The sequence below is a fragment of the Saccoglossus kowalevskii genome, chromosome 17 (genome assembly GCF_978046115.1).
Source record: "Saccoglossus kowalevskii chromosome 17, keSacKowa6.1, whole genome shotgun sequence".
In the NCBI taxonomy this organism is placed as follows: Eukaryota; Metazoa; Hemichordata; class Enteropneusta; family Harrimaniidae; genus Saccoglossus; species Saccoglossus kowalevskii.
This window is the reverse complement of record NC_140657.1, coordinates 24,159,859-24,175,008: the sequence shown is the minus strand read 5'-3', so window position 1 is coordinate 24,175,008 and position 15,150 is coordinate 24,159,859. Positions and strand designations below refer to the sequence as shown.

General features: G+C 35.4%; 1 protein-coding gene across 1 annotated transcript in view; it reads left to right on the top strand.

The window, feature by feature from the left end:
• The window catches only part of LOC144359399 (E3 ubiquitin-protein ligase PPP1R11-like), a 32,786-nt gene extending 19,465 nt beyond the window's left edge, over positions 1–13,321 (top strand). The window contains exon 3 of the mRNA XM_085492539.1: positions 11,815–13,321. Coding sequence (XP_085348665.1) covers positions 11,815–11,963 — 149 coding nt within the window. The 3' untranslated portion in view covers positions 11,964–13,321. The remainder of the gene's footprint in view (positions 1–11,814) is intronic.
• Positions 13,322–15,150: the final 1,829 nt, after the last annotated feature.

Sequence of the window (15,150 nt, the reverse complement as noted above, 5' to 3'; positions counted from 1 at the left end):
CATTTATGTTTGAACATTTTTTTTACGATTGGTCACGTGGTTTGACAACCATTTTGGATTTCTTCTAAACAGGAAGTAGTTTTTTACTCTGGCAACACTTGAGGGATTATTTTCAATTTTGCTTCATGGCACCAGTGTATCAAACCCTTTCAGAAATCTAAAAAAAAATTCAGATCAGTCACATGGTTTGGCCGCCATTTTGGATTTTAAGCAAAATTGACAAAAAGTTTGGGTATTTGTTATTCAGAGACGATTCAACCAATCTACTAGATGTTTTTATATTTACCATGCCTGCCCTTAGCTCCATATGAGAAAAATAATATTATTTTGATCAGTCACGTGGTTTGGCCGCCATCTTGGATTTTGTGAAAATAGACATTATGCAACTACATGTTTTGTATTAGTCTGATTTCTTTCAAATTTTGTTATGTGCATTTGTGTCATCAGATGCATCATTTTGCCCCAATAGCACACTGCTAGACCACGTGGCTGGGCACCCTTGGGGTGGGGGCTTCTAACCTCATTAATATGCATAACTGTTATAACTCAAACACTGTCGCAGTTAGGGTGATGAATCCTGTGTTATTATGACAACGTTGAACAAGAGATTTGATTAAAATAACAGATGACCATATATGGTCATGTGAACTCATTAATATGCATAACCATTATATCTTAAACACTGTCGCAGTTAGGGTGATGAATCCTGTGTTATTATGACAACGATGAACAAGAGATTTGATTAAAATAACAGATGACCATATATGGTCATGTGAACTCATTAATATGCATAACCATTATATCTTAAACACTGTTGCAGTTAGGATGATGAATCCTGTGTTATTATGACAACGTTGAACAAGAGATTCGATTAAAATAACAAATGACCATATATGGTCATGCGAGCTCATTAATATGCATAACTGTTATATCTCAAACACTGTTGCAGTTAGGAAGTGGAATCCTGTGTTATTATGACAACAGTGAACAAGAGATTTGATTAAAATAACAGATGACCATATATGGTCATGTGAACTCATTAATATGCATAGCAGTCATATCTGAAACACTGTCGCAGAGCAGGACATGTAACTAGTGTCATTATGAAGACATTGAATGAAAGATGTAACTGACATTAGAAATGACTATATATGATTATGTAATCTCATTTTTGTGCATAAGAACATGGCTCATTATATATCCTGAAAACCATATTTCGATAACCAAACCAGGTAAATACATGGTACCAACTTCATTTTGACCTCATGTTACTGATAATTCAAGCTACCTGATTGTCTAACATGTGACCACATTAATTATGAAACAGAATCTTGTCAGCTTGGGCCCCGGTGACGCCGCTTGCGGCTTTAATTAGGGGCCCAAGCCTGAAGGGCGAGGCCCCTATTCTTATTGTCCGGTTTTTTCTTCTTTCTTCTTTCTTTCTTTCTTCCGTAACTTTTTTCGTCAAGCCGTTTGAGAAAACCGCTGAACAGAATGGTCTGGTAATGTTCTATACTGATAGTCCCTAATGTGAACTGGTGCAACATGCTTTCAGAATTTTGATTGGTCAATTAGTTTGGCAGCCATATTGGATTGAAATAAAACCGGAAGTGGCTGTTTGACCACTTTCTGAGGGTCTCGGCGTCTAGATTTTTTTATGGTATATAGTACAACTCATGTGTAATAAATATCAGCAATAAAAACTTTAGCGGTCATGTGACTTTTCCCGCCATTTTGTTTTTCCTAAAAACAGCAAAAAACACTTAAAAATCTTCTTCTTCAGAACCACCAAGTAGAATGCTCTCATATGTAGTATTTAGCTTCTATATATGAATCCCATTTAGGTTTGAACATTTTTTTACGATTGGTCACGTGGTTTGGCCACCATTTTGGATTTCTTCTAAACAGGAAGTAGTTTTTTACTCTGGCAACACTTGAGGGATTATTTTCAATTTTGCTTCATGGCATCAGTGTATCAAACCCTTTCAAAAATCTAAAAAAAAATTCAGATCAGTCACATGGTTTGGCCGCCATTTTGGATTTTGAGGAAAATTGACCAAAAGTTTGGGTATTTGTTTCTCAGAGACGATTCAACCAATCTACTAGATGTTTTTATATTTACCATACCTGCCGTTAGCTCCATATGAGAAAAATAATATTATTTTGATCAGTCACGTGGTTTGGCCGCCATCTTGGATTTTGTGAAAATAGACATTATGCAACTACATGTTTTGTATTAGTCTGATTTCTTTCAAATTTTGTATATGCATTTGTGTCATCAGATGCATCATTTTGCCCCAATAGCACACTGCTAGGCCACGTGGCTGGGCACCCATGGGGTGGGGGCTTCTAACCTCATTAATATGCATAACTGTTATAACTCAAGCACTGTCGCAGTTAGGGTGATGAATCCTGTGTTATTATGACAACGTTGAACAAGAGATTTGATTAAAATAACAGATGACCATATATGGTCATGTGAACTCATTAATATGCATAACCATTATATCTTAAACACTGTTGCAGTTAGGAAGATGAATCCTGTGTTATTATGACAACAGTGAACAAGAGATTTGATTAAAATAACAGATGACCATATATGGTCATGTGAACTCATTAATATGCATAACCATTATATCTCAAACACTGTTGCAGTTAGGAAGATGAATCCTGTGTTATTATGACAACAGTGAACAAGAGATTTGATTAAAATAACAGATGACCATATATGGTCATGTAAACTCATTAATATGCATAGCAGTCATATCTGAAACACTGTCGCAGAGCAGGACATGTAACTAGTGTCATTATGAAGACATTGAATGAAAGATGTAACTGACATTAGAAATGGCTATATATGATTATGTAATCTCATTATTGTGCATAAGAACATGGCTCATTATATATCCTGAAAACCATATTTCGATAACCAAACCAGGTAAATACATGGTACCAACTTCATTTCGACCTCATGTTACTGATAATTCAAGCTACCTGATTGTGTAACATGTGACCTCATTAATTATGAAACAGAATCTTATCAGCTTGGGCCCCGGTGACGCCGCTTGCGGCTTTAATTCTTCTTTCTTTCTTTCTTCCGTAACTTTTTTCGTCAAGCCGTTTGAGAAAACTGCTGAACGGAATGGTCTGATAATGCTCTATACTGATAGTCCCTTATGTGAACTGGTGCAACATGCTTTCAGAATTTCGATTGGTCAATTAGTTTGGCAGCCATATTGGATTGAAATAAAACCGGAAGTGGCTGTTTGACCACTTTCTGAGGGTCTAGGCGTTTAGATTTTTTTATGGTATATAGTACAAGTCATGTGTAATAAATATCAGCAATAAAAACTTTAGCGGTCATGTGACTTTTCCCGCCATTTTGTTTTTCCTAAAAACGGCATAAAACACTCAAAAATCTTCTTCTTCAGAACCACCAAGCAGAATGCTCTCATATGTAGTATTTAGCTTCTATATATGAATCCCATTTATGTTTGACAAAATGTTTAAGATTGGTCACGTGGTTTGGCCACCATTTTGGATTTCTTCTAAACAGGAAGTAGTTTTTTACTCTGGCAACACTTGAGGGAATATTTTCAATTTTGCTTCATGGCATCTGTGTATCAAGCCCTTTCAGAAACCTAAAAAAAATTTCAGATCAGCCACATGGTTTGGCCGCCATTTTGGATTTTAAGTAAAATTGACCAAAAGTTTGGGTATTTGTTTCTCAGAGACGATTCAACCAATCTACTAGATGTTTCTATATTTACCACCTATGGCCTTAGCTGCATACGAGAAAAATAATATTATTTTGATCAGTCACGTGGTTTGGCCGCCATCTTGGATTTTGTGAAAATAGAAATTATGCAACTACATGTTTTGTATTAGTCTGATTTCTTTCAAATTTTGTATGTGCATTTGTGTCATCAGATGCATCATTTTGCCCCAATAGCACACTGTTAGGCCTCGTGGCTGGGCACCCATGGGGTGGGGGCTTCTAACCTCATTAATATGCATAACTGTTATAACTCAAGCACTGTTGTAGTTAGGATGATGAATCCTGTGTTATTATGACAACCTTGAACAAGAGATTCAATTAAAATAACAAATGACCATATATGGTTATGTGAGCTCATTAATATGCATAACTGTCATATCTCAAACACTTTTGCAGTTAGGAAGTGGAATCCTGTGTTATTATGACAAACTTGAACAAGAGATTTGATTAAAATAACAGATGACCATATATGGTCATGTGAACTCATTAATATGCATAACCATTATATCTTAAACACTGTTGCAGTTAGGAAGATGAATCCTGTGTTATTATGACAACAGTGAACAAGAGATTTGATTAAAATAACAGATAACCATATATGGTCATGTGAACTCATTAATATGCATAACCATTATATCTTAAACACTGTTGCAGTTAGGAAGATGAATCCTGTGTTATTATGACAACAGTGAACAAGAGATTTGATTAAAAATAACAGATGACCATATATGGTCATGTGAACTCATTAATATGCAAGCAGTCATATCTAAAACACTGTCGCAGAGAAGGACATGTAACAAGTGTCATTATGAAGACATTGAATGAAAGATGTAACTGACATTAGAAATGGCTATATATGATTATGTAATCTCATTATTAAGAACATGGCTCATTATATATCCTGAAAACCATATTTCGATAACCAAACCAGGTAAATACATGGTACCAACTTCATTTTGACCTCATGTTACTGATAATTCAAGCTACCTGATTGTCTAACATGTGACCACATTAATTATGAAACAGAATCTTGTCAGCTTGGGCCCCGGTGACGCCGCTTGTTAGGGGCCCAAGCCCGAAGGGCGAGGCCCCTATTCTTATTGTCCGGTTTTTTTAGGGGCCCAAGCCTGAAGGGCGAGGCCCCTATTCTTATTGTCCGGTTTTTTCTTTCTTCTTTCTTTCTTCCGTAACTTTTTTCGTCAAGCCGTTTGAGAAAACTGCTGAAGAGAATGGTCTGATAATGCTCTATACTGATATTCCCTAATGTGAACTGGTGCAACATGCTTTCAAAATTTCGATTGGTCAATTAGTTTGGCAGCCATATTGAATTGAAATAAAACCGGAAGTGGCTGTTTGACCACTTTCTGAGGGTCTAGGCGTCTAGATTTTTTTATGGTATATAGGACAACTCATGTGTAATAGATATCAGCAATAAAAACTTTAGCGGTCATGTGACTTTTCCCGCCATTTTGTTTTTCCTAAAAACGGTAAAACACACTAAAAAATCTTCTTCTTCAGAACCACCAAGCAGAATGCTATCATATGTAGTATTTAGCTTCTATATATGAATCCCATTTATGTTTGAAAAAATTATTATGATTGGTCAAGTGGTTTGGCCACCATTTTGGATTTCTTCTAAACAGGAAGTAGTTTTTTACTCTGGCAACACTTGAGGGATTATTTTCAATTTTGCTTCATGGCATCTGTATATCAAACCCTTTCAGAAACCTAAGAAAGATTTCAGATCGGTCACATGGTTTGGCCGCCATCTTGGATTTTAAGCAAAATTGACCAAAAGTTTGGGCATTTGTTTCTCGGAGGTGATTCAACCAATCTACTAGATGTTTTTATATTTACCATGCCTGGCGTTAGCTCCATATGAGAAAAATAATATTATTTTGATCAGTCACGTGGTTTGGCCGCCATCTTTGATTTTGTGAAAATAGAAATCATGCAACTACATGTTTTGTATTAGTCTGAGATCTTTCAAATTTTCTATGTGCATTTGTGTCATCAGATGCATCATTTTGCCCCAATAGCACACTGCTAGGCCACGTGGCTGGGCACACATGGGGTGGGGGCTTCTAACCTCATTAATATGCATAACTGTTATAACTCAAGCACTGTTATAGTTAGGATGATGAGTCCTGTGTTATTATGACAACGTTGAACAAGAGATTCGATTAAAATAACAAATGACCATATATGGTCATGTGAGCTCATTAATATGCATAACTGTCATATCTCAAACACTGTTGCAGTTAGGAAGTGGAATCCTGTGTTATTATGACAACAGTGAGCAAGAGATTTGATTAAAATAACAGATGACCATACATGGTCATGTGAACTCATTAATATGCATAACCATTATATATTAAACACTGTTGCAGTTAGGAAGATGAATCCTGTGTTATTATGACAAAAGTGAACAAGAGATTTGATTAAAATAACAAATGACCATATATGGTCATGTGAACTCATTAATATGCATAGCAGTCATATCTAAAACACTGTCGCGGAGTTGGACATGTAACTAGTGTCATTATGAAGACATTGAATGAAAGATGTAACTGACATTAGAAATGGCTATATATGATTATGTAATCTCATTATTGTGCATAAGAACATGGCTCATTATATGTCCTGAAAACCATATTTTGATAACCAAACCAGGAAAATACATGGTACCAACTTCATTTTGACCTCATGTTATTGATAATTCAAGCTACCTGATTGTCTAACATGTGATCTCATTAATTATGAAACAGAATCTTGTCAGCTTGGGCCCCGGTGATGCCGCTTGCGGCTTTAATTAGGGGCCCAAGCCCGAAGGGCGAGGCCCCTATTCTTATTGTCCGGTTTTTTCTTTCTTTCTTCTTTCCGCCGTAACTTTTTTCGTCAAGCCGTTTGAGAAAACCGCTGAACGGAATGGTCTGATAATGCTCTATACTGATAGTCCCTAATGTGAACTGGTGCAACATGCTTTCAGAATTTGGATTGGTCAATTAGTTTGGCAGCCATATTTGATTGAAATAAAACCGGAAGTGGCTGTTTGACCACTTTCTGAGGGTCTAGGTGTCTAGATTTTGTTATGGTATATAGTACAACTCATGTGTAATAGATATCAGCAATAAAAACTTTAGCGGTCACGTGACTTTTCCCGCCATTTTGTTTTTCCTAAAAACGGCAAAAAACACTTGAAAATCTTCTTCTTCAGAACCACCTAGCAGAATGCTCTCATATGTTGTATTTAGCTTCTATATATGAATCCCATTTACGTTTGAAAAAATTATTACGATTGGTCATGTGGTTTGGCCACCATTTTGGATTTCTTCTAAACAGGAAGTAGTTTTTTACTCTGGCAACACTTGAGGGATTATTTTCAATTTTGCTTCATGGCATCTGTATATCAAACCCTTTCAGAAAACTAAAAAAGATTTCAGATCAGTCACATGGTTTGGCCGCCATCTTGGATTTTAAGCAAAATTGACCAAAAGTTTGGGCATTTGTTTCTCAGAGGTGATTCAACCAATCTAATAGATGTTTTTATATTTACCATGCCTGGCCTTAGCTCCATATGAGAAAAATAATATTATTTTGATCAGTCACATGGTTTGGCCGCCATCTTGGATTTTATGAAAACAAATCTTGTGCAATTACATGTGTTGTATTGGTCGGATTTGGCTAAAATTGTATATGTGCATTCTACTCTTGAGATGCATTCTTTTAACCGAATGGCACGTGGCTGGGTTTTGTCGCTGGGCGCCTGAGGGGTGGGGGCTTCTAACCTCATTAATATGCATAACTGATATATCTCAAGCACTGTTGGAGTTAGGAAGATGAAACCTGTGTTATTATGACAACATTAAACCATTGATTTCATTAAAATAACAGATTACCATATATGGTTATGTGAACTCATTAATATGCATAACCATTATATCTCGAACACTGTTGTAGTAAGGAAGATGATTCCTGTGTTATCATGACAACAGTGAACAAGAGATTTGATTAAAATAACAGATGACCATATATGGTCATGTGAACTCATTAATATGCATAACCATTATATCTTAAACACTGTTGCAGTTAGGAAGATGAATTCTGTGTTATTATGACAACAGTGAACAAGAGATTTGATTAAAATAACCGATGACCATATATGGTCATGTGAACTCATTAATATGCAAAGCAGTCATATCTAAAACACTGTCGCAGAGCAGGACATGTAACTAGTGTCATTATGAAGACATTGAATGAAAGATGTAACTGACATTAGAAATGGCTATATATGATTATGTAATCTCATTATTGTGCATAAGAACATGGCTCATTGTATATCGTGAAAACCATATTTTGATAACCAAAATAGGTAAATACATGGTACCAAGTTCATTTCGACCTCATGTTACTGATAATACAAGCTACCTGCAGCTGATTGTCTAACATGTGACCACATTAATTATGAAACAGAATCCTGTCAGCTTGGGCCCCGGTGATGCCGCTTGCGGCTTTAATCTTCTTTCTTCTTTCTTTCTTTCTTCCGTAACTTTTTTCGTCAAGCCGTTTGAGAAATCCGCTGAACGGAATGGTCTGATAATGTTCTATACTGATAGTCCCTAATGTGAACTGGTGCAACATGCTTTCAGAATTTTGATTGGTCAATTAGTTTGGCAGCCATATTGGATTGAAATAAAATCGGAAGTGGCTGTTTGACCACTTTCTGAGGGTCTAGGCGTCTAGATTTTTTTATGGTATATAGTACAACTCATGTGTAATAAATATCAGCAATAAAAACTTTAGCGGTCATGTGACTTTTCCCGCCATTTTGTTTTTCGTAAAAACGGCAAAAAACACTTAAAAATCTTCTTCTTCAGAACCACCAAGTAGAATGCTCTCATATGTAGTATTTAGCTTCTATATATGAATCCCATTTATGTTTGAACATTTTTTTACGATTGGTCACGTGGTTTGGCCACCATTTTGGATTTCTTCTAAACAGGAAGTAGTTTTTTACTCTGGCAACACTTGAGGGATTATTTTCAATTTTGCTTCATGGTATCAGTGTATCAAACCCTTTCAGAAATCTAAAAAAAAATTCAGATCAGTCACATGGTTTGGCCGCCATTTTGGATTTTAAGCAAAATTGACAAAAAGTTTGGGTATTTGTTATTCAGAGACGATTCAACCAATCTACTAGATGTTTTTATATTTACCATGCCTGCCCTTAGCTCCATATGAGAAAAATAATATTATTTTGATCAGTCACATGGTTTGGCCGCCATCTTGGATTTTGTGAAAATAGACATTATGCAACTACATGTTTTGTATTAGTCTGATTTCTTTCAAATTTTGTATGTGCATTTGTGTCATCAGATGCATCATCTTGCCCCAATAGCACACTGCTAGACCACGTGGCTGGGCACCCATGGGGTGGGGGCTTCTAACCTCATTAATATGCAAAACTGTTATAACTCAAACACTGTCGCAGTTAGGGTGATGAATCCTGTGTTATTGTGACAACGTTGAACAAGAGATTTGATTAAAATAACAGATGACCATATATGGTCATGTGAACTCATTAATATGCATAACCATTATTTCTTAAACACTTTTGCAGTTAGGATGATGAATCCTGTGTTATTATGACAACGTTGAACAAGAGATTCGATTAAAATAACAAATGACCATATATGGTCATGTGAACTCATTAATATGCATAACTGTCATATCTCAAACACTGTTGCAGTTAGGAAGTGGAATCCTGTGTTATTATGACAACATTGAAAAAAAGATTTGATTAAAATAACAGATGACCATATATAGTCATGTGAGCTCATTAATATGCGTAATCGTTATATCTCAAACACTGTTGCAGTTAGGAAGATGAATCCTGTGTCATTATGACAACGTTGAACAAGAGATTTGATTAAAATAACAGATAACCATATATGGTCATGTGAACTCATTAATATGCATAACCATTATATCTTAAACACTGTCGCAGTTAGGAAGATGAATCCTGTGTTATTATGACGACAGTGAACAAGAGATTTGATTAAAATAACAGATGACCATATATGGTCATGTGAACTCATTAATATGCATAGCAGTCATATCTAAAACACTGTCGCAGAGCAGGACATGTAACTAGTGTCATTATGAAGACATTGAATGAAAGATGTAACTGACATTAGAAATGGCTATATATGATTATGTAATCTCATTCTTGTGCATAAGAACATGGCTCATTATATATCCTGAAAACCATATTTCGATAACCAAACCAGGTAAATACATGGTACCAACTTCATTTTGACCTCATGTTACTGATAATTCAAGCTACCTGATTGTCTAACATGTGACCACATTAATTATGAAACAGAATCTTGTCAGCTTGGGCCCCGGTGACGCCGCTTGCGGCTTTAATTCTTTCTTCTTTCTTCTTTCTTCCGTAACTTTTTTCGTCAAGCCGTTTGAGAAAACCGCTGAGCGAAATGGTCTGATAATGCTCTATACTGATACTCCCTAATGTGAACTGGTGCAACATGTTTTCAGAATTTTGATTGGCCAATTAGTTTGGCAGCCATATTGGATTGAAATAAAACCGGAAGTGGCTGTTTGACCACTTTCTGAGGGTCTAGGCGTCTAGATTTTTTTATGGTATGTAGTACAACTCATGTGTAATAAATATCAGAAATAAAAACTTTAGCGGTCATGTGACTTTTCCCGCCATTTTGTTTTTCCTAAAAACGGCAAAAAACACTTTAAAATCTTCTTCTTCAGAACCGCCAAGTAAAATGTTCTCATATACAGTATTTAGCTTCTACATATAGAGCAGATTTAGATTTGAGAAATTCATTATGATTGGTCACGTGGTTTGGCCGCCATTTTGGGTTTGTTCTCAACAGGAAGTAGTTTTTTACTCATGCCGCACTTGAGCGATTATCTCAAATATTGCGTCATGGCATGTCTCTAACTAACCCTTTCAGAAACCTAAAAAAAATTTCAGATCAGTCACATGGTTTGGCCGCCATCTTGGATATTAAGCAAAATTGATTAAAAGTTTGGGCATTTGTTTCTCAGAGGTGAGTCAACGAATCTACGAGATGTTTTTATATTTACCATGCCTGGCCTTAGCTCCATACGAGAAAAATAATATTATTTTGATCAGTCACGTGGTTTGTCCGCCATCTTGGATTTTGTGAAAATAGAAATTATGCAACTACATGTTTTGTATTAGTCCGATTGGAATAAAATTTTGTATGTGTATTCTACTCTTTAGATACATTCTTTCCCCTGAATGGCATATGGCTAGGTCATGTGGCTACGCGCCCATGGGGTGGGGGGCTTCTAACCTCATTAATATGCATAGCTGCTATATCTCAAGCACTGTTGCAGTTAGGAAGATGATTCCTGTGTTATCATGACAACAGTGAACAAGCAATTTCATTAAAATAACAGATTACCATATATGGTCATGTGAACTCATTAATATGCATAACTGTTATATCTCAAGCACTGTTGCAGGTAGGAATATGATTCCTGTGTTATCATGACAACAGTGAACCTGAGATTTGATTAAAATAACATATGACCATATATGGTCATGTGAACTCATTAATATGCATAACTGTCATATCTCAAGCACTGTTGCAGGTAGGATGAAACCTGTGTTATTATGATGATGTTAAACAAGAGATTTGAATAAAATAACAGATGACCATATATGGTCATGTGAGCTCATTAATATGCATAATCGTTGTATCTCAAACACTGTTGCAGTCAGGGTTGCAGTTAGGAAGATGAATCCTGTGTTATCATGACTATGTTGAACAAGAGATTTGATTAAAATGACCATATATTAATAACCTTTATATCTCAAATAAATATATGGAACCAACTGCATTTCGACCTCATGGTACTAATCATTCAAACTAATTGTGTATCATGTGTATCATTTGACATTATTTATGGCATGTATACTTGGGCCCCTGTGATGCTGCTTGCAGCTTTAATTGTTTTTCTTTTCACAGGCTGTTGTATTTATGAAAAGCCAAGAATGTTTGGTGAAAGTTCTAGTGAAGACGAAGATGACGATTGCGAGCATTGTCATGGACACCGTAAGAGCGACCCAAAACACCAAAGCCCTGACTCAAAATCCCAAGATGCATCACAGTCATAGTAGTGCCTAGTTTACATATATCTTACAGTGTGTAGTTTTGATGTTTTATGAGTGTTTGTTCGACTGTTTGTTTTATTAAACAGGATTTCTTGATTTGAAAAATTGTAAATATATTATTTACAGGTTTCTGATTGATTCATTGATCAAGAATGTTGAATGTTGATATCATCTTTAATAACAGCCAAAAATGGCAATAGAGTTTAAGTGATGGGATTTCATTTTTATCACGTGCTGATAGCGCTTCTGTGTCTGAAGTAAACAAAGGAGAGTGTTTGAAAGTAATGTAAATGTACTTTTGAACACTTCCCATTTCTATTGGATACCTCGCGACAATATTCATATTTTCATACACTGGTAGTTTTCTGTTAACACATTGCCAGCTGATTGTTTCCCATTCATTCTGGCTATATACAAGTTAAAAAAAATTTATACTGAAAATGTTGCTACCATATTTGCTTTACCTCAAATAATAACATAGAACTTATTTTGAATATACTCACAATTCTGTCATTTACAAAAATGCATGCATTACTAATAAAGAAAATATGGTATTCATTTTGTTGTGCTTCATGTCATTAGACCACCATGGAGTGAAATGTACAATTGTTTTGAGGATTGACTTAAATTTCCTACATGCATGGCGGTATGTACATTAGGTGTCACATCTACGTGCACAGACTGAAAAACAATGTGCACAGTATGTCTGTCGACACACAAATTTGTGTTTTGCAAAGCACTAAATAACGAACAACTATTTATTGCCTAATTATTATTTAACGTGTACAGATTGGAGGGGGGGGGTCAGTCTTGTTACCTAAGAATAATGTACTGTATTTACACTATTAGAAGCACGCTCCACTATGCAAGACGAAAAGCTTGCGTAGATAAAGATTATTACTGGAGTAGATGCAACATAGCGCCAAAGTTATTGAAATGTGATGAAATGTATCGTTCTCTTCAAAAAGTTTGATTTGCAATAATATGTAATGTACATGTACAGCATAGAATTGGTTTGCTATTGTATTTGCTCTACTAGAAGCGCACCCAAACCCAAAATCACATTATTGTATGCTTGATTATAAAAAACGATAACAGACCCATCTTCGTCATTTATGCAAGTGTATGTGCTACTAATAGAGCAAATATGGTATTGATGTCACTTGTATATAGCAAGTAGAAAAGAAATCATTTTCACTGAATTTTAATTAGTAAAATTATGTACAATGAATTTTTCCATAATTTGTGGTCATCACATAGGTCATCCTGTTGTAAGCTTGGTAATTGTTGCCTGCTTCTGTACATTACTATCATGTTTACATCAATAAATCCAATCAAATTCTCTATTTTATTTCCTGAAACGAGTATGCAATGTTACCAGGTTATTATAGAGAGAAATCTCAGTATGTCGAATATGAATTTCACTTTTCACTGTGTTTGATAAATTGTGTGATGGGGAAGGGCATAAGAGAACATTTTTGCATCAAAATGTTGTTGCATTTCTTTGGCTATCAAATTCTCTATTTTATTTCTTGAAACAAGTATGCAAATGTCACTGTGTTATTATAGAGATTTCTCAGTATGTCGAATATGAATTTCACTGTTTGATACATTTTTTTAAGGGGCGTAAGAGAACATGTTTGCATCAAAATATCAACAAGCAGCCTGTCGGCTGAGATAGCTCTGCTGTTAGCAATGCACATTTCAATTAAAGAACAGAAGATATCATTAGAAAATGAACAATATGTATAGCATCAAAGCAATGGGACTTGCTGTTTTCAACAAGAATTCAAAAATATCACAATAATCATCAAAACTAGATAATTGAAGATGCAATGTATCACCACGAAATTAACAAATCTGAAAGATGTCCACATGTAGTTTCTATATATGTAATATAAAAGCAATCGGACTTGCGGTTTTCAACAAAAAGTCAAAAATATTCACCAAAATTAGAGAATTTGAAGATACCGGTATTACAAAATGAACAAATCTGAGAGAGTACCATGTAGTATCTATATATGTAGTATCAAAGCAATTGAACTTGCGGTTTTTAACAAGAAGTCGAAAATTCACTTTTTACCAAAAATATTCACCAAAATTAGAGAATTAAAGATATCATTACAAAATGAACAAATCTGAGAGGTCCACATGTAGTACCTATCTATGTAATATCGAAGCAATTGGACTTGCGGTTTTTAACAAAAAGTCGAAAATATCACTTTTTACCAAAAATATTCACCAAAATTAGAGAATTGAAGATATCATGAAATGAATAAACCTGAGAGAGGTCTACCCAAGGTACATATACACCAAGTATCAAAGCATTCAGGCTTGTAGTTTTCAAGAAGTCGAAAAAGTAAAACATTGACACGGACAATCACTCGTATGATAAGCTCCGCTCGACAGCGGAGCTAAAAACGATGTCTCATTTCTTGGGCTAAAACACAATAACAGTAGACATAACTTTACTTCACTGTTGCATCATTCTTGCAGTTTTTCTATTACTTTCCAACAAAACAAACATTTAGTAATTGTAGAACACTGAATGGTTGTGAAATGGTTCAGATATTGAGTTGTTGAAAGGTCAGTCTCTTTTTATCAAATCGTCGTTTTTGCGAGTCAGTAAAAATTTTATTGTTTAAAGTATTTTCTAATATTAAAGCGAGAGGGTCGTCACCTGCACACGTGCAGGAATCAAGTCCCAAGCGATGATAAAAACACATGCTAAAAACGCAAAGGCTCATGGGTAGACGCTTGTTTGTAAACATTGATACGCTATGGCCATCTGACGCCTGCGCAGGTGACGACTCCCCCGCTTTAAATTACACGTAATAACTGAAAACAAAAATGTTCCAAATGCACTATTTCACCATCTGATCTTGTAGTCATGGTAATGGTTGATATTAAACATATTGGTTATTTCTGTAGTTGATTGTTTTTGTGACAAATATGGGGCATTAGGTGTATCTATGCTCTGGATTCATATTTTAATCTTAGTACAGCGGATACATTGGTTTAATTAAAGGACGGTGGTCGTCACGCAGCACGTCTTTGAATTTCATGTAAACAATGTATTTTACACATGTTGTGTATATTGCTACGAGTTCTATATCGAACAGGACACAGTGCAGCGAGCATCGCTTTTTAATATTCATTATTACCACCTGCATATTTACATTGGCTGGCA